Raw genomic sequence first — 21,500 nt, 5'->3', positions numbered from 1 at the left:
CTCCATTTCCAGCTAGGTGTGTCTGGGTCTGTGGATTGAAAAGGATGCATTGTGGCTGCAACTTTTTAGTAGAATCCATTCCAAAGTTGTGAATTATGCGTCGATCAAGCATGTCTAGGATACAATTTGGCCATTTATACTTGGTCCGGGGATTCTCACCCAAAGCTGGTCATGCTTATGGATTAAACTGAAATTGATTTTTGTTAGAAAAACGATGTTTTGGTGCTCAAGGATCTTGAATTCAAGACCTCCGTCCGAGATTGATCTAGATATCCCATTCAAAATTCACAAGGTGAATGAATCCCGCCCTTTTTTTTTTTTTGTGTGTTACACCAAGCAAAGCTTCGGTCAGCTTTTCATTTCCTAGCAGGTTCCTTTTGGTAACAAGGTTGACTGCATGGAATAATACGTAATGCTCGAATAAACAACCTTTGCAAGTATAATTCGGCCAGCTATGGATAAGCTTCAAGCTTTCCACCCGGTGAGTGTGTCCATTACTAGTATGAAGCTTTGGTGAAACTGTTGTGGACACTACAGGTAGAATAGGTCTATAGCAGCGTTTTTTAGTTCTATAGCGGCTTTTTTAAAGCACCGCTAAAAACACTCCTGGCACAAAAAAACGCCACAAGAAGCGCCGACTAAACAAATGTAACATCCTAGTCCAGTTAGACCCGAAGATCCATTGATTACAATGTTACACGGGACTACCGAAATATTAACCCAAAAATTTTCTTTTAAAACTGCTTGAAAATTTCTAAAATTTAGACATTCATGAAGTAATATAAAAACATAATAATAATATGGGTTTACAAATAATGGGGAGCTCCCAAAACACATCCGCTAAATAATACAAAATACAGAGTTTCAAAAGAGTTACGACTGAATACATAACAAGGTCCATAACAATACATGCCCTCTAAAGATGACTCAAGACGTACTTTGAAAGGTCTCTAAAAATCTGAACCTACTGCACTAGAGTATCTGATGACGATAGCTCCCAATGACCTGTTCCTTAAGAACTTGCGCATAGAAACACATTCCGAACGTTGAGCTTACGAGCTCAGTGCCTCACTGAAAACTGTACGATACTATATGCATTCACTAGATGAAGTAACAAATGGCTAGCATCATGGTGTGGTTGAGGGATTCTGCATCTCAGAGCTCACGCACCCCTCTAGCACTGTCGAAGCACCATCGGGTACTCCTGGGTGAGATCCAGAATTTTGCATCGGAATGTACACCCACCGACTTACTCCATCGAGTATTGGGGCATCTGTGCCTAGTCGGCTGCTGTAGTGTCGTGGAATTGACTTGGATCCATTGATTGTCGTATTTATGCTAAAAGGAACTTGGGTGTCCTGATTGTTTCCCGAGCTTCAACCAAGGTTAGTTTTATGTAAACCTAGCTATTTTTGTTTCTACTATTCTTATATTAATTATTGTTATCGCTTGAAGTGTTATTTGAGGATATACTGAAGTATTGGGGTACCTCGAGTCTAATTCCCTTAAAAACTGACCATTTTGTCCAAAACAGACTGAAAGTATCGATACTAGCCCAAGAGTATCGATACTAGCCCAAGAGTATCGATACTCATGCAAAAGTTTCAATACTTTATATAAGTATTGATACTTTTAAACATTTTGTTATGCCTAGTTTCAAAACTTATGGGAGTTTCGAAACTATGACCCAAAGTATCCATACTCTTGAAATAATATTGATACTCTTGCCCAGAAACTCACGAGTTTGCTCGAGAAGAAGAAAACTTTCGATACTATCCTCTAGTATCAAAACTCAACCTGCATGAGCATAAAATAGGTGCAAAAACTCCTATTCTACTATCCCAAAGACCTTAGTGAGGTCTCCAAACATTATTAATGTTTTATGAAGATACAAAGGAGCATAAATAGGGCCTTAGACATGTTTATAACTCTAAAACATAAAATCTACCATGGGAATGCTTCAAGCTTATGCAATATACTATATTTCATCTAAATGGCTTACATATGGTTTAGTTGAGTCAAGAGTGAGTTACCTTTGATGCTATACTGCTGGAAACATCAAAGGCTCAGCCCAAAGTAAGTTTTTCCTACACCTTAGCTTTGGAGCCTTCTCCAACCTCTTGCACTAAACAAAACCAAATTCATGGGTTACTAACTGTTGATAGGGATTAAGGAGGGTTTTAAAACACTTCCTAAGGCTAGAAATATCTGAAAATTAGGTTGGAACCATCTAGTTCCTAAAACCCTTATAAACCCATTCTTGTAAGTATGGTGAAATGGGTGTTTTGATAGCTTGATACAAAGCTTGGGATACAAGGATCATGATTCTTACCTTTAAGTTGTTGAACTAGGGTTGCAAGACTACCAAGTTTCTACCTTTACTTGGTTCTTGGAGAAGAAGAAAGAGCTATGAAGATGAAGATTTGAAGAGGAATAAGATACAAATGAGAGTTGAGAAAAAGAGGGTGTATCAAACGTGATATCACCAAGAAATTAAGGATTTCAGCCTTAATTTTGAACAATGGTAAAATTGCTTATTTAGTCTCTCCAATTCTGACTGCAGATTTAAAACACCATTTTTATTTCATTATTGGGCTTAATTCAAGCCCAAATCCTCTTCAATTTGGGTCAAGGCTTCCTACAAGCTAAGGAATTAAACTAAGTCCCATCTCAGGTTAGCCCAATACTTCTAACTCGAGATTCGAGGCATAACTACTCTCCCTTGCTAAATAAAATTTCGTCCTAAAAATTTTCATGGGTAGAAGAGGCGAGGATACTGAAGTTTCATGTCCTCCTCTATTTCCCACATCGCTTCCTCAATGTCATGGTTCCTCCATAGCACTTTGACCAACAGAATCATCTTGTTCCTTAACTCATTCACTTCACTCGCCAAGATTCTGACTGGTTCTTCTGAATAGGCCATATCCGAGATGACCTCAATCCCGACCCTTATCCCATTGTGAATCGGCGTCGTTCGCTGTAAAACCCATCGCGAAGTTTCGATATTTTCAATCCCGTCACCACAAATTTCGTCGATTTTGACCAACCTAGTGACTGACGTGCCTCACCGCCCTTACCGTTGCATTCACCGGTGACGTGCGACCAAAACCCGGTAGGGTTATTTGTTTAACGTCGTATCGCCGTCAACCACCGTTTAGGAAAGTTACCGATCGGTTGTTGGTGAATCTTGGTATGATTTATTAATGATATTGGATTGGTTTTGGGTGTATTTGAATCCATGTTTCCCTTGGGAGTAATCGATAGGTGAAAATGGCCCTTGTCGTCGCCGCACGCGCTCTCACGCATTGATAGTGCGCGTGGTGGTCTCCAGCTGGTCCAGGAAGTTTCTAGAACCGGTCCAGGTAGAACTGAACCGAGTTGACCCAACCCGAACAGAGTTAACCTGACCCGAATCGTTGAATGGTCTGACCATTGACTTTAACCGATCAAACCATTGACTTTTACTGGTATGACTGTTGACTTTGACTTTGACCGAAAAAAGTCCAAAATTTTCAAAAAGTCATATTTTACATTTTTAGGTGTCTTGAGTCCGATTTTGAAGTCTGTTTTGCTAAATTCAAACCTGAAAGCCTCCAAATTGATCGTCAAACCCGAACTTGTATATGTACTTAAGTGTTTTAATTTCAAATAAATAAAGTAAGACTTGAGAGTGATTAATTGTTGCTAATTGAAGGTACACAAAACTCATCTGATCGCTCGACAACTCGACTCAGTTCTTCTCGATCCGCTAGACCTCGTGAGTCGATAGTCACTCATATGACCCGTGAACCTTATGAATACCCATATTAGAATATTACTTCGATTTTTAACTTAGTTTACTATGAATTAGGTTCGAGCACTGTAGCAGAGCATGACGAGGCCGGTGCTCAGTAAATTTATTGTGTGCCCCTATCTTGCTAGGTGTGTTTCCCTATGTTCTACACTACTATTTTATCTACTTTGAAATATGTTTCACTGAAACTTTTGATTTATTGGTTGATGGTTTATGGACTATGGCTGAATGATACATGTTATTTGAATATTTGTTTTCACTAGAAATATGATTATGCTGAATACGGATCAAGGAAATTATTGTTTATTATGTGAACTATTTAATTGAAACATTTTTTGGCTAGGCTCTCAAGCCCCAATATGCTCCCTTAGGTTAGCTCCTATATCCAATGGGTATAAGGTAAGCCTATAGATACAGTTCTGAGGAACTGCATATGGTGTACAGGAGGTGTAAAACTATGAGTTTTAAAAACTTAAGTTTTATCAAGATTTCCATGATATTCTGAATTGTTACTTGATATTTACATACTATGTTTTTATTGCACTATTGGGACACACTGAGCCCTAGCTCACTTTTCAAATTGTTTACCCACTTTCAGATATTTTGTATAGGCCACCCGAATCATGTACTCGGAGGATCGACATTCTTGAAGAACTTTTTGTTGTAATGTTTCTATCTTCCGAACTTCTTCAATTATGGTGACATGTGCCTTTATTTTGAAGTACTTATTTTTTATGATGACATTTACTGATTTTGCTACTGATACTCGATTTACTGTGATTCAGATTTATGACATGTTTTGTTTAACTTAGTCACTTTTAAATTTATATTTACGAGATGGTTTTTTATTATTATTTATTATACTTTAATGAATGTTATTTGTAATATGATTTTAAATTATCAAATAACATTTTGGAAAATGTTTCAAGAATTTTAATGTAATCGGTTAGACTTAGTCAAAACGCATAGGTTGTGTCTAGGGGGCCTTATTAAATTGTTTCAAATAACCTTTCAACCTCTTGAGTTTTTGGAAAAAGATCTGCAAAGTGCAATCTGCATTAATAAGCTTATTCCAAGAGGCAACCACTGTAGACAAAAAAAATATTGTGCTTAACCCAAAAATTGAAAGATTTAAATGGCTTAGGATTGTTAGCATAGATATCCTTCAACAACAAACTAGAGCTAAGCAAATGTTCTGAAACCCCAGGTGCCTAAAATTCAACAAAAGAAGTTGGAAAAGTCATCTACCAAACAAAATTGATGGGAACCCTATCCAACTTTTGAGCCAAAAATCGACCATCTTGCTTATTGGACCAAGTGAATTTCGATCCAATATACGGATGATCCAGCAGACCCAAGTCAACACAACACTCCAAAAACTGTAATATTTCACTCAAAAAATGAGGGGAATAGCCATCAAAGTCAGAACTCTTATTTGGGGCATCAATGATTTTAAAATCCCCCTATGAACTAAGGAGAAGAACATACCATAACCCCAGTATTCCTCAGCTACAGCAAAAGATCCCTATGCTTAGAACCAGCATTCTTCCCATACACAACAGAAACATACAAAACAACTCCCTAAACAGAACACTTAAAAGTGACAACTTGCTAAGTAACTTGACAATTAACAACACCAAAATTCTCCTTACTACAAACCCATATATGACTATTAGTAGAGACTGTATGATTGGAAACAATATTTATGTCCTTAAACTTAGTTGCCATCACAATAGGAAAATTACAATCCCTAATTTTAGTTTTAAGAAGGTAAAGCACATCAACATTAACAACATTCAACCTATTCAAAACCCTACTCTATTTATGAGGATCATTCAATCCTCTAACATTCTAGAAACAAATCTTCATAGATTAGGATTACTTGGAGGACCTCCAACACTCGTGCCTACAACATCTCCAGTTCTCTTTAACTTCTTCAAATGCCTTTTCTTATTAGTTTTCATATCATGAAGAGGATAGCCCAAAGATGTAGCCCTTTACTTTTGAGCAGGAATTTCTAACACAAGGAAATTTACTCTCACTATCAATATTAGCTAACACAATAAACTTATTCTTTGAGCTAGTAATTGAATCTTCTCAATATCCTCCTTGAGTTTTCCTTTAGTTTTCTTCAAAGAGGAAGCACACTTGCTCCTAGAAGTTTCAAACAGCTCCCCACACTAGCAAGGATAACCACCTCATTTCCTTCAAAGCTAGAATCCCCACATGAAGATTGTATCATACTTCAACATCTGCACCCACTATGGCTGAACTAGAACCTTTACTAGCTTTAGCTACAGGCTGACTAGAAGGTACTTTAGCAGATTGTACTTCCTTCAAAACATTTTGTGAGGCATCCTTAGCATGAGCCCCTCGAGAGCCCCTCACATGCATTTGACCCCTCTTAACTGTAGTATGTTTATCCCCATTTCCCATAATCTTAGGACAATCCTTAATCGAGTGCCCAAAGATCTTACATTCAGAACAACTTGAAGGACGCCATAGAAACTCAACCCTAATTTGAATGAAGAGCCATCCCTCAATAGCACCTCTACTGATTCAGGAATCACACCCCCAACAGATACCTCAATGCAATTTGGCAAATTTCACACGCCTCCATGTAATAATGGAATCCATGTGAAGAGGAACACCAAGGGCACTTACGATACAACTCAGACCCTTCTTGGAAAACAATTCAAGTGGCACGTTGAATAGATGGACCTAAACATGAATACGAACAAGATCAAACTCAAGTTTATGGAGATTTTTTTCCCATTTTCACAAAACAAAGGTTTGTTTTGAATGTGCCATGGCCCATTCTCTAAAACCCAGTCACGAGCAGTCGAATTGACAAAGGAAAAGACATATAGACTAGGTCCAGTCAAGCTTACCTTCACCTGTGAAGTCTTCCCCCAAAGCAGCATAGCAATCTTCTCCATCGAACCGAAATTCAGAGCAAAACCAATAAATTGACCCACTAATGAGAATCTCCATTCTGAAATATCTTCATCAAATATAGTAGGAGTGGGATTAACAACAATCCTACCCTCGCGATTCAACGGAGGGTTTAGAGTTTATTAATATAAAATCATCAAGAATAAAATATTAGAGGAAGAAACATAGCTAATTGATAGACTAAAATTTTAAGTTTTTATTTGATTATGATCATTCAAGAATATAAATTTTCTTTTGCCGTAATACAAACTAACATACAGCTTAGACCACTATCTCGGAATGAATATTAGGTCAGTCTTGTAAGTATTTATAATTCTTTCACCATCAAATATATACAACTTCTAATATCTGCACTTTAATTTCGTGACATTTGAACTTTAATGACTCAATTGAAATGTTTTCAAATTTAAATACTAATTCCAAATTTAGAGGATGTCTAGTTTAATTAAACTAAAGATTTATTAACAGCTAAGTTAAGAATATTGACCGAACAAAATCCAAAAAGAAAATCTCAATATAAAGTAAAGGTACAATTCATGATTGAATCGTTTACGTTCCTGATTCGGCCGTGCATACATGGTACAGCTAAGATACATTGACTCTTAGGATCTTTCCTCTTTATTTTATGTTTGGATATATTATTTTCTATCATTCAACCTATTTTTAATTATATTTTGATCGTTAAAATTTAAATTTTATTAATTTAATCATTAGATTTTAGAATTGTTTCCGTTTCTGTAACTCCACCATTAAATCACAAAAACTGTAATGATTTGATTCATTTTCATTAATATTTATGTCAACATAAATTTAGACGATATGATTAGTTCTATGAATTTTGTGATGTTTTTCGATTAAATAAATAATAGATTCATGTTTAGAAAGAGGTATAAATTTGATGAATTTTGAGACTCATCGACTATTATCGTTGGTAATCGAAATAAAAAAATAGTACAGTGATCACAATTTGAATAGATTCAATGAAGTGAAAAAATATAAAAAATAAAAATTAAATTTTACAAGAAATTAAAGAGAAAATCATCTTGATCTGAAAGATTTCATTTTAGTGTGTCATCACACCGTTTGTTATTTAAGGGTCGAGTGATAAAAATAACACAAGTTAAAATGAAGTGATTAAATTAAAACTTATTAAATTTTAATTACTAAAATAAGAGTGAAAACAAAGTTGAATGATAAAATGTAATTTACCCTTTATATATATATATATATTAGGGTAGCTCATCAACGCTTGACTTTTCTCTGCATTTCGTACGCCGATCCTATCGTCTTCTTGCTTTCTTCCTGTTCTTATTTATCTGATCCATTTGGTGTTAGGGTTTTTCTTCTAAATCTCAATCGATCCAAAACAAACACTGGAACAACAGAAAAATAGGGTCTTTTTCTCTAACACAATTTGGGGTTTACGAAGATCATAGGAAGATAATATGCCTTCGTTACCCTTCCAATCGATTTTGCTCCCTTTGATCTCTCCTTTGACCCATTTTCATGCCGGTTTATGTTCATGTTCCCATCGTTTGAAGCATCTTCAAAAGAGCGATCGTCGTGGTAATCTTAGTTAACGTTTCCCCGCATCAATTTTAGTGGTTTTTATTCCATTTTTACCCTTTTTCTTTCGTTTTCTCTTTTTTCCCTTTCTTCTTCGATTCCTCTGCTTTACCTTGCGATAAACAGGAAAATAGTTTGTTTAGAAGATTCGGGGATTGTTTCAATTGTGATCTGGGATTTCTCTTCCGGAGGTTTAAAGGTCCTCAACGATTCCGTTAGCCGCCTCTAAGAAAGGTATACGAATCTTGCTGATATATAGCTGTTTAAGTAATTCCTCAATTTATTTTGCAGTATTTATGGGTTAGGGTTGATTATAATATGGATGATTGAATTGTTAGCTAAATTTGTATGAATATTACTAATCAAACAATGAATCCCACAAATATTTTGTGGCAAATTTGTTATTTCCATTTTTTTTTGAATTCTGGACTAATCTTGATTATTATATGAAAAAAATTAAGCTTGATTTAGAATTAATTTCAGTATAATAGTTCTCTAAACCAATTATGATCTTTTACTTGCCCATGAGATTTTCTTCTCAAGACTTGTTACAATGGTGGACTGTCCATTGTTGCAGCTAACTAGGAATTCTTTGTATTCACTGTATAAAGGACATGTTGGGTCTAAGAGGAGATGATTTAGTGACATTAAACAGGCAATAGATCATGCTTGTTTGAATGAATGTGATAACGAATGTGATGGCGGCTATATGAGTGTTTGGACGATTTACTTGACCAGGGACATCAAAGCAAACCTCCACTAAAGTGTTTAGGCAAGTCTGCATCATTCTTTCTCGTGTCTCGCCTCCAGAAGATGATGATGATGAATTGAAACTCGTTGAGGTGGCTATTCTCCGAGGACTCGGTGAAATCACCTTGCTCTCGTTCAATTTCTTTGCCGGTTAGTGCCTTTTGTTCTTGGTAAATTCTAGAGTTTTGCTGATATATTTGTTTATAAGAATAACATTGTATTATCAATGGATGGATAAAGGCTCTTGTTAGCTCTTTTGAATTATAGTGGTTCTTTGGTTCATTTAGTGTTTCCCTCCGTTTGACTGGCTTTTTTTCTTTAACAGACTCCATTAAAGCTATTATCTGCCCTTAAAGGCAGCCTTGGAAAACATGGTTTACCGACAAAGGAGTTGAGAGTGACATGGGCCCCTGATGTGTACGATCCTCTGCCAACATCTGTATTGCACACGGTTAGAAGCAAAAAGCAGCAGAAGTCGAAGAAGTTCTATGACAAGAAGAAAACTGGAAAGAAATCGAAGAAGAGCAACAACTCCTCACGAGGCAGTAATGGAGGCAGCAAAAGCAACAAACCTTCCGCAGAGACACTGCCTCTGCGATTTCGGATAGGTGGTATGACTATACACCACTAGAGGTCGACACTCTGGCAACCTTAATGTTCATGGTTGGTAGTACAGACCCGAATTGTGGTACCAGTTTTCTGAAAACATCACCAACTACGACGCACTACTCTGTGGCGGAGGCTCTATGAGTAAGGCCTTTGGTTTTACTGATCCATGTAGAAAAAAAAACATTTTTTTACTACATCCGTATGAAAATTTATACAGTTGCTTCTAATTGCGATTATGCTATGGTATCTTATTATGTGTGGATTTGAAATTTGTTAGTGGTGTTTTTTAGGCAGCACTTGAACTATATTTTGCTTTGTAAAATAGAAGATTACTAATACTCGTTCATTTAATGAGTGCACAGTGAGATGTATTGGAATCTTATGCTCTTATTATTTGATTATCTTTGTTAAATTACACGTAAATGTGCGCTCTAAATCCATAAAAATGGTATCTAATTCTCTGCTTTTCTCCTCTTCAAAAATATAGCCATAAAAGTAAATGCATAAACCATCTACTCGAAACACCAAAACGAAATATAAGTTAAAAATATTCGACTTGTGGGCATATATTATATATATAACCTGAATGTTCTTCACGGAATCTGATGAAATTTCAGTCTTGGAGTAAAAAAATTTTACAAGCCAAGTAGAAAACTGAGTGCAAGATAATTAATAGTTCCAACTAAGAATATAAGATGAGTACAAAGAGGAGATTCCTCATCCCGAATGAATGAATCATAGATTTCAACTTCCATTGTATGTATTTAACTTAGTCGAATTTAATTGAATCCCTCATTGGCTCCATCTTTTAACTGAAAAACCCTAAACCTGTTTCAGAAGACTCGGATTCTGATCTTGGTGGAGGTCCGAATTACCTTGGTTTGGCAGGGTCTACGAAAATTGCCCATCCATGCAAAACTTGGCATTCCATTTCTTCTCTAGCCTTCTCAGCTTCTGGACTTCGATGGACGTATACGTGACAAACCGAACCCTTTTGACCTTCCAGTGGCTCTATCTCTTATAATTTTGTCTGCAAGATCAATTAAAGCAATATATCATGATTAAAGTAACACGAAGAAGTATGTTGCAAGAAAACAAACATAATTCCAAAGACCAAATCTAAAAAGAAACGATACAGGGAAACACTAAATTACCTTCAACAACCTGGCCAAATGGGTTAAATGCTTCTTTAAACTGTTCATCTGTTGTTTCTTTTGAAAGACCTGTTAAATAGATCGCATACGGGAGATTATGATCAAAAAGTGTTAGCAGGCATGATGAAAGGAACCATTAAATAAAATTTAAGAAGAAAACGAAATAAATGTCTAGTTCTCTTATTGGTTTCATTTCAAAGGAACACAACCTTAAGGATAAAAGAGAAATTCTGATTAAAATTTCTAGGTGCCGATGTGCACCAATTGTTGGAGAATCCAACTGTGAGTCAATAAGCAATTGAACTATAGAACTAGTGTTCCATCCCTGTAATTTCTACCATCCATACAGAGATTCGGTGATCTCCCCATCCGAATTTTAACAATCTCAGATGTCAACCGGAGTTCCCAAACACTTCAGTTAATGGAAGAGAGGTTTTGAAGTCTAGAAATTAAGTGCCTGAGGGAACTGCAGTGCAGTTGGCACCTTGCAAACCCTCTCTCCTATTTCTTGTTTGGTAAAGCAAATGCCAGCTCTTGTTATTCATACAGACTTGATTCGGCCTAAATGGGAAGTTGAAAATGGAAGGACAAAAAGGCGCATTACATTTCTTCTAAATGCACATTTAGAACATTTCACTATCAACTTGTGAGAGATATACATCTGACCGACATACATATCCAGGCACAAGCAATACCAGCTTTCCTACCATGAATTCTATCCATTCTTCATCTAACCCACAGTTCTGATTAGGATCAAAGTCATAGACATGAAAATTTCTCTCTGTGATGCAAGCATGACAGGAACAATAAAAATAAAATATAAAACCCCCAAATCCTGAATGCTATTTTAATGAATGCTAGCTTCTGATGTAGACTAAAGGCCATGAAGCAGCTATTGCATTTCAAGCTCAGAATGTCCCAAAGGCACAGTGTATTGCCAAAACACCATATCCACTGGTACTCCAATCTTTAAATCATTCGCCATTGAAGTAAGATATGATTGTAAGCATCATACATAGAGACAAGACAAATACTAAACTATTTTTGCAATGACTAATAATCAGTCATGCCTGTAAAGCTTTCTGAACCACATAAGTGTATGCTTTATGCTGAAATCAATTACTAATTTTCGCTCCCCAGCTATCTAATACCATAGTACTTCACCATTTCCCCTCTTATTTTATAAGATGGCTTCCATTTTCATGAAATTTTCCTTACTCTTTCATTAACCCAATGAAAATCAAAATTTTAAATAGAAAATTGAAGAAATGAAAATGAAAAACAAGGGAAAAGAAATAGATAAACAAGGAAACGAGAGACTACCGCTAATAAATAGCTTGGGAGCAGTGAGAGTCGAATTTAGATGAAGCGAAGAGAACTGAGAACAAAGAGTGGAAGGTCCGCTGAAGACGCGGCGGAACCTGGAAGCTAAAGCCATCGGAACGGAGACAGTCTGTAGAGCCGACCGGATTTGAAGAGAGAAGTTCTTGTGCTTTTTTTTAAACGGGTTCTTGTGTTTTAAATAGGGTTGTAAACGAGTCGAGTTCTAATATTGTTTCTCTTGACTCAACTTGAAAATTTTAAAATAGAGTTCGACTTAAAAATTTGTAAGTTTAAAATTTTTAAACTCGACACTAACTCGAAATCCTGAACTGAAATTCGTGAGCAGTTCGAAAAACTTGAAATAAAAAAAATCTTAAACTTAACTCGTTTAAAGCCTTAAACTTAAACTCGAACCTAAACCTTAAATACATAAAAAATCTTATTATATTTTAAAAAAAAATCAATACATAAATATTAATATATTATATTTTCGAGCTACTCACGAGCTTTTCAAGTAAAATATCAAGTAGCTCGTTTCGGCTTGTTAAGAACTCGAGTCGAGCTTGAACTCGAGCCGAGTTCATTCGATCCGTATTTATCGAGCTTTAATCGAGTCAATCTCGAATAGATCACGATCTATCTCGTTTCATTTACATTAGTGTATATTTAAATGTTGAAACCAAGGGCCAAAACCACGTGTAGACGTCCATGTGGGTTAAAGTACACTACAAGTACCTTAGTTTGTTTAATATTTTGGGATAAATCTTTATATTTAAAAATTTATTTGAATTTTGTTAAACTTGTGCAGTTAGGACATCATGAAACCTTAATTTGGTGGGTATTTTTAATCTTTTTTTTATGATTTATTTTTTAAATAAAAATTAATTGATAATATTAGAAAATCGCAGAATTCCACCACAAATTGTACATACTATGCATTTAAAAAACTCTAACACAAAAAAGATATCCAGAGGACCTGGAGTCAGAATAACGATGTATATTTATTACTTCTTCAATAAATTAAAATAAATAAAATTTGAGATGTTTGACGAGAGAAAAAATAAGAGGGAAATAAATGGAGAGAAGTATCCATCTTCTATGGAAAGAGAACATATGAATATAAATTGACTTAAAATATATATTTTTAAAAATTTAATGTTTACTCTCATTTTTTTTAATTCTACATTACAATGAATGAAAAAAGAACACTTTATTTTATTTAGTCATGTTTCTATCAGACATACCAGTTGAAAGAAAATAATAATAATTTTGCAACCACTTTTTGTCATAAAATTTCCTCTTTTTTCTCCTTTCTTTTTAATTTTTACATATTAAAATGCATACAGAGAATGGGCCAAAAGAAACCAAAAAAAAAAACAAAAAAGGATGTTGAGGACGCATGCATGCATGATAAAAGGTCAGCAGCATGCAATGTTTGCTGGAGGAGAAGGAAAACTTTTCAACCCAATTTTACAAACAAGAAAAAGATCAAAACACAGAATAAAGAAATGTTAGTCGACGCCAACTCCGGTTATTCGGATTTACTCTGCTATCTGCTGCACTTTTTCTCCAGCATGGACGTCCCCTTGAAAATAGTCAGTTGAAGTTCCTCCTGGTACTTGGACAGCTGAACGCATCAAACACAAATGTTCATAATGGCTTAATTCTTTTGTTTCAAAACCATTTGGTACAACCAAGTTAAAATGGCTATTTTTTCTTTTATGAAGCCACTTACTTGTTGCTCGCTCATCTTTGTAAACCCAAATTCTTTGTCCAAATCGATAAAGCTTCCTCGGCTGCAGGGAGTACCAGATTCTCCACATTCAGGGAACTCAGTAACCTCTCTATACAAGCAAATAATGCCTGGAAATATCCCTATACCAAAAATACCAAAGTTTAGCTTGCTCCAAAAATTAGGCAATTTATGGCCAAAAAGTGAAAAGAGAAGGATTGAAGTTGACCAATCTAATAATTCACTTACTTTTCCTTGATGTTTTCTGCTTGTAGCTACTATAGGGAGCTCAGCAACCTCCCGACCGAATATCCTAAGAAGCCCAGCCGATACAACAACAGACCTGTAAGTATGCAACATCCATAAATTCATACACCCCCAAAGTAATCGAGTGAAAATAAGACTGGAGAACACCTTGCAATCCGGTCCCGATGAGTGTGTGTGTGTGTGTGTGAGTGAGAGAGAGAGAGAGGGAGCAACATTATACCTGACCATCAAAACCACACAATACATTCCACCAAACTCTTGTCCAGAGATATTTCTCCTAAAAGACATTAAAAGGGTAACCATCAGTTATGATTAGAACAAGCCAGACCAACGGCAAATTATGTCTTAACAATGTTAGTAATATCACAAATTATTTGTCTACTAACCAGAGAGAAATAAACATGTATTCTTGATAACAGTTTCTTCCAATAAAGAGATTCTACTTATTTTTGAGGCAAAAGAAAAATGACACAGTTAAAGAACGAGTACATACCCATAGACCATGACAGGAATCAAATCACGACCCGATTTTGCAACAATAGGATCAAAACATTCCTGTCAAAAAGGAAGGGTAAATCACTTGAGCAGACATGAAGTTTAAATAAAACTGACAAAATATTATATCTGTAGGAGACCTAAAAAAATCTAAAACCAGATAAGATATACACAGACATGTTCACAAAATCCCAAAGAAAACCAAATTCTTGATACTTCTGATTGTAACCAAGTTCTATTAAAAATTAGCTTATTTCTAAAATCCTAGCTTCACTACAAGTTCGAATACTTTTTTACGGATGGCAGTCATCCATAATAAGTTATCCTACTGTCTAAGATTAATGATTTCCTTCGTAACCCAACATCATCAATGATTCTATACTTAAAAATTTCAACTGCTTTAATAATGGTTCTATTCACTCTAAAAGTACAAGTTCCCTTTTATATATTGTTCAAAAGTCGTACACACTTATGGGATGAGCTTATCCTAAAATTTCAACTAGAAAAAATTGTCCACATGCATTGTTCCCAACAAATTTGGAGGACATGACTAAATAGTTTGGTAAAAAGCAACATGAGTCTAACAAAAAGATCGAGGAAACAAAAAATGTACATAAAACTCTAGAACAACTAAAGCTAATACACTGAAATTTAATATGTTTCACATCTGGAAGTACTTACTCGAAATATTGCAGCTGCACTTGAAAGCAACGGCAGATGTTCAGGATAACGGCTTTTTAGTATTCGCCATTCGACACAATCCTCAGCTCCATCAATATATAATTCCTTTTCTAAGTTCTTTTTTCTGATTATATTTGAGAATGAAGTAGGAATTATCTGCACTCCACTGGAAACAGAACTCTGGAGATCCCCATGAATTCTGTTGCAGTCATCGCAACAGAACCATTTATCCTTCGGAATTTCCTGTTGTGTGGAGGAAAACCGAAATGGTGAACATTTCAACTAGCATGTATTTGTTGATAAATAATCTCCTAGAAGATTTCAGGCTTACTTTCAAATCACACAGTCCACTATCCCGCAGGCAACCAACATGGAACTCCTTCTCACACTAAGGACAAAAGAAAAAAATAATATTAAAACAAAGCAAATTGCTTGCTTGGACAGAAAGAGGATGAGGAAGCTGCACATACTTGGTCACAGAGAATCACTGTTCGATCATCAAATGTAGAGCCACTACAGTCATGGCCCCTGAACAAAAAACATAATCCATAACGCAAATGTTGGTAACAGATAAAGACTAGTGAACAAAATGGAAAATAGGAAACCCCAGGACCAAGAAATGCAATGAAGAAACTATCATGAGATTATTCACTCATAGATGGATGGAGCCATGGAGAGGATTAGTAGCACATTTAAGTTTAAAAAATTGATAATGGTCTGCATGGGGACCGAATAAACTGAGGAAAAAATGCAAAGATACCAACCTGCAAATAACACAACCACCAATCTCGATTTCTGGTGCTTTTACAACTCTTGTCAATCGTATCACAATTGGTCTCGTGATACTCGACAATTCTCCAAAAACAACTTTTCTACCAGGACCATGTTCATCTGCACAATTTGCACAACGCCACTCACCTTCAGGAAGGTGCTCTAAGTTCAAACAAGCTGCAAGAAAAAAGTATTCAATGGAATTAATGATAAAAGAAAACCTTGCACCAAAAAGAAAACCAGGCAACAGCATAATTAGCACATCAGAAAGGCAACACCAGCCAACATTTTTACAAGGAAGATGTAAAATGGAAGAACTTTGAGATACATGTGCATTTAACATTTTATTATTTGAAAATAATTCATGGAAAGAGAGTCATAGTAATCACTTCATTTGGCCTCAAAGCACCAACCCAGTTAGAGCTTCAAGTCGTGACTCATGCAATGTGTAGCACAAGCACAGGTCACATGAGATGAAGTACTGTTTGATGTTGGGTCACTCAACATCAAATATTCAAACATCAACATCAAGCCAAGTATCTTATCTAAACGCGCACGCGCATATATAAGAAAGAGCTGAAAATCAAAGAACACACCTGGATGAAAAGCCTGAGGGCATTCCCGACAAAGAAGCAGATCTCCAGCATCTCCACAGATAGCACACATATCATCACTGAAACCAGTTGTAACATGTTGCCCATTTGCCAATGACAAGGCGATATCATGAAGTGTCAACCCATTAGATGTATATATGTGGCGATACCTGTGTAAAAGGAAAAACTTTAACAAAGGATGACTTATAACATACCAGAGAAAGACCAAATTATGGTAACCCCACTCACGGCTGTCTTCTTGCAGCCATTCCAGCATGTGCTTCAAATTGTGAAGGGCTAAGCTACTCGCACATAAAAATGAATAAATAAAATTAAATGACATCATTGACAAGAAAGGTGATTTAACATCAAATTGATAATGAAGTAGAAACTCACCTCTCTCTCACAACAGCCGCAGACTATACCGTTTCCCCGCTTGTAGCCCTCAAGTAACTTCTGAAAACACAATTTCAGACTTCCCGTAAGTAATAGGCAAAAAACCATTGCTAATCAACCATATTAATTCCAATAAAATATTGCACCTGTCCTTTGATAAAGTAAGTCAATTCAGCCCCATCTGGGAGTCCATTTGGCATAAAGAGTAACCGGTGTAAATCATTATCCCTGCCAACAATTTAAACAAATTCCAGCTTAAATCATGCATGAAATTGAAATAGTGAGGGAGAACACTAAATGCCATAGCATACCTTTTCTTCATGCCACTATCAGCAGTTCTCTTTCGTTGCATGGCTGAGTTAAGTCTAAAAAAATCAATAGAACTTTAGTTGAACGTGGAGAAGAGAATGAACACAAAAAAAGCCATCTTATGAGAAATGCCAAAGCTCTAATAACAGCCCTCTTCAGGAATTAACCATAACCATGCAATCTTGTAAATTAGTCAAAAAATCCTCCAATAATTCCCAACTAAAATGAAAAGGCAAATACAGCATTCAAATGCTAGATTCAATTCCTCTAAGCAACCAATTAATAAACAATAGGGCATAACCCTTATCCAGGATTAAAACCAAGAAAATTATTCATTGAAACCTGTCAATCAAAAAAGGAAAGATGAAAATTTTTAAAAAGTTGAAACATATAGAAATATAAGTCACAAAACTTGATTCAGATTACCTTAGAGAATTAGGCAAACTAGGAGGCTTCATGTGATACTTCTCAACTTCAATCCTTCCGTTACTTTGCTGAAGACTAGCTGCAGAATGGAACAGCATGTCAAAACCTAAATAATGGCAAAAAGTAGAACATTGGGTTTCCCTTTTCTCCAAGGCAGGTTGACATATATTTACTAATAAACCAGGACCTTAGTTAACTTACACATGCCAATCAGATCTGACTGCATTTACCTTGAATGTAATTGTGGTCTCCGATTGAGCTTATATCTAATCATTTCTTTCACATCTGGAGTTAATTACTATTATTGCACTTTCATCAATTTCCATGTGATGTTCACAAGCATTTTTTTATACGCTACTACATAAAAATGATGCAACCTGATCCTAGAAATTTCTCCTCGTCTGATATACTAAATTCACTACCCTATAATAAGGGGGGGGGGGGAACCTTAAGTCTAATCGTTTTGTTTATTTTACTTGAAAAGAATTGTCCAGAGTATCAAATAAGCAGTATGTGTGTGTCTGTAGAATTACAAAGATTATTCACAAAGACAGGCTGAATACACCAGATGAGATGGGAAAGGACTACAGCTGACCAAGATAATCATAATCAAAACATTAAAGCAGAAATTATTACCTTTCCATTCCTGAAAGGACTCCTCATTTATAGATGTACCAGCAACGTCCCTTATCACTTCATCCAGAATGCTTAGTGGAGCAGTCTTTAGTTCTTGAATGATATTACATATTGGCTTCCCATTCTCCAAATATATGTGATTATTTGGATGCCTAGTTTTGGCACCAGCATGCTGCTCAAAATCATAGGCACTCAGCACCTACTCGCACATCAAAACCATTCAGCTAAAAATAATACATCCCAAGGAGCTAAGTACTTTAGGAAAAAATAATGGTACTATTAAACAGGTGAGTGACAGACTTACATTCGAGAAATTACAGAATGAGCATCCACACAAATAACCACCCGCGTGTATAATTGCATCCAGCTCTCTCTAACAACGATAAAGAAAAATGATAATAACTTTCAGAAACAAGTCAAATACTTAAGAAAGAATAACAAAAACCTTAAGCTAGATAAAAATAAAACAAGTTACCTCTGTGGAGATAGAAATATATTTCACTCGGGCTCCATCAAGAATGCCAGTCCCCAACAACTTCTTAACATTTGTAGGGTAATTACTAGGAACAACCTTCTTAGACATTTTTAATTCCAAATTGGGAGCACTAGAATATCGACTATTCCATTCAAGTGAACCATGCCCAGAAACATTTTCCAGGTTCATACATTCCCCACCAACCAAATACGAACTTTCATTATAATAATCTTCCTTTCTTTTGCTAAACTTGAACGTAATTTTCCTAATCCCTGACGAACTCAAATGCTTCGGAATTTCCAAAGCAACATGGGAAGTCGACAAAGCTCCAGAAGCATCAACCATTTGAGAACTGTCACTGAGAGTCTCCTCTGAGCTTGAATTCCCAGAACAATCCGAGGTATCCTCACTGCAACCAGTTCGGTTTCTACTGCTTATGTCAAGGAAACTAGACGTGTTTTCTTTAGGAGAAACAATTGGATTTGTAACCTCTGATCGTATATCCTCATAGGAAACTTCTTTCGCTTGTTTCTTGTTGGGAGATATTTCCTGTTCAAATTCTATATCCGGTTCAACATTCACGATCTCGCTTTGCGCTGGTTACATTCTCCATATTCTCCACTGCTGCTGAGAGTTCCAAGCAAACAGCCTCTTCCTCCATTCACAATATCTTTCCAGATTTCTGAAACAGTGTTCAGAACAAGAAGTCAAACAAAAAGAAATCAACCATCAAATTTCAATACTAATATAATTAATCTTGAATCCAAATTCGTATTCAAAACTTGAATGTTCACATCCAAAGAAAAAGAGACTCAACTGCAGAAGAAAGAAGGAAAGAAAAACCAATTCACGTAACAAACCAATAACCACTTAACCGTAACTGGAATTTGAAATATGATTTTGCTAAATGAAAATTTAATCGGGAAAAAATAAAACTACCTATGCAAGGCCAATAGCCGATGAAAGATCTTCAGATATAGAATCCAAGTGACACAGAGTTCTACCAAATCGAAGATTAAAGCATGCACAAGTGTTGTAACGCCAGATTCCAAATCTTGCGGATCTGAGATTCGTGGATGGTATGAAAATGAAAAGGAAAGGAATTCAGGTTTGGATTAAAAATAAGCGCGAAAGAATTGGGTTAGGGTTTTAGATCTTTTTCATGTTGGGAAAAGAAAGAAAGAAAGAAGTAACCAAACAATCCAAAAGGAAAAAGAGCTTAGTTCGCGGTCGAGATTTAGCTTTCCATCAAACGAAGAGGATAGTGTGCTAAGAAATCTACTTCGTTTTAAATAAGATAATCTTAAAAAAGCTATCTAACAATATTTAGGATAAAATACAATTTTAGTCACCAACCTATTACTTATTTTCTAATTAGATCACTAAATTAATTTCTTGGTAAAATCATCATTAGCGTTTCATTTTTTCTATATTGATTATTCATCGTTCGAAAATTAATTATGATGATAACGTAATTTTCTTACATCATTTGCTCTCTCCTCGTGTCATTTTTTAATGTTTTTATTTGAACCATAAAGTGATGACATATCATACTATATTGTCCAAATAGTTATTTTTGAATAATTTTAATATTATATTATATGCTAAATAAATATTATAAATTTAAATTTTATCAAAAGATAGGTATCAAAATAGAAAATGAATAATAAATTGGTGACTAATATTATAGTTTACCCCAATATTTATTATTTTAGAAGATTTTAAAAATTCAAAAGCATCCTTATGCTATGTGTAAAAACAAAGACTTCCTAAACAAAATAATATATGGTAGAACTGGAAGGAGGTAGATGAGAAGCGGGTGTATGGTGGGACCTGGAAGTTGGATGGGATCATGGAACCTATGAAAACACACCACGTGGATTGTCTGAGGAAACCGCCATAGACAACCATGGAAGAAGTGTCAGTTTATTGACACGTGTGCTGAGATTTTATCCCTTGTAGTCCTTTGCACGCAAGCAATTTTTATTGGTATTGTTTATGATTGAGATTAATCTTAAACCTATATTTGGGCTTTTAATTAAACGTTGTTTTATGATTTCTACTTGATTTACTTGAATATGAGTTTATAGGAAATAATACCAGAACCTTGAAGATGTTCAAGTGGTTAAGGGATTTTGATCTTCTTTGCTGACAATAATTTATTTGATGTTGAGTTAACTCTTGATACCAAATCTATTTTCTATTTTAAACTATTTTTAATTACAAATTTTATATTATCAACATTTTTCTGATATGAAAATTTTCAATAATAAAAAATTAATAATAAATTAAAAAAAAGATTTATGGGTTATTTTTGTCTCTGTTGTAGATTCAATTTATCAATTTTGCTCCTATGGTATTTTCGCATCAATTCAGCCCTTGAAATTGTTTAGGAGCATCATTCTAACCCTCGAAGTTCGTTGATTGTTTTAACTAATAGAACCGCTAGTCTTTTGCGTCTGTAGTTTAAGAGATTATATTAAAATATTTTATTAAACACAATGGTTAGAATTTTTTTAAAATTTTATTATTTATTTCAATTAGATTTAGAGATTGAGTTAAAATTTTA

General features: G+C 35.3%; 1 protein-coding gene and 1 pseudogene across 1 annotated transcript; both read right to left on the bottom strand.

Moving 5' to 3' along the window:
- Window positions 1–10,344: 10,344 nt before the first annotated feature.
- On the bottom strand, window positions 10,345–12,310 carry LOC120199827 (glycine-rich RNA-binding protein 6, mitochondrial-like). Its single transcript, XM_039200823.1, is given in 5 exon segments — window positions 10,345–10,631; window positions 10,634–10,659; window positions 10,662–10,703; window positions 10,828–10,896; window positions 12,151–12,310. Coding segments are annotated over 5 exon segments (339 nt in total). The 5' UTR covers window positions 12,266–12,310; the 3' UTR covers window positions 10,345–10,544.
- Window positions 12,311–13,455: 1,145 nt separating this feature from the next.
- On the bottom strand, window positions 13,456–19,592 carry LOC120199830 (annotated as a pseudogene).
- Between the last annotated feature and the right edge of the window lie 1,908 nt (window positions 19,593–21,500).

The sequence above is a fragment of the Hibiscus syriacus genome, unplaced genomic scaffold, assembly GCF_006381635.1.
Source record: "Hibiscus syriacus cultivar Baekdansim isolate YM2019G1 unplaced genomic scaffold, ASM638163v2 tig00005582_pilon, whole genome shotgun sequence".
In the NCBI taxonomy this organism is placed as follows: Eukaryota; Viridiplantae; Streptophyta; class Magnoliopsida; order Malvales; family Malvaceae; genus Hibiscus; species Hibiscus syriacus.
This window is presented reverse-complemented; position numbering and strand designations above follow the sequence as displayed.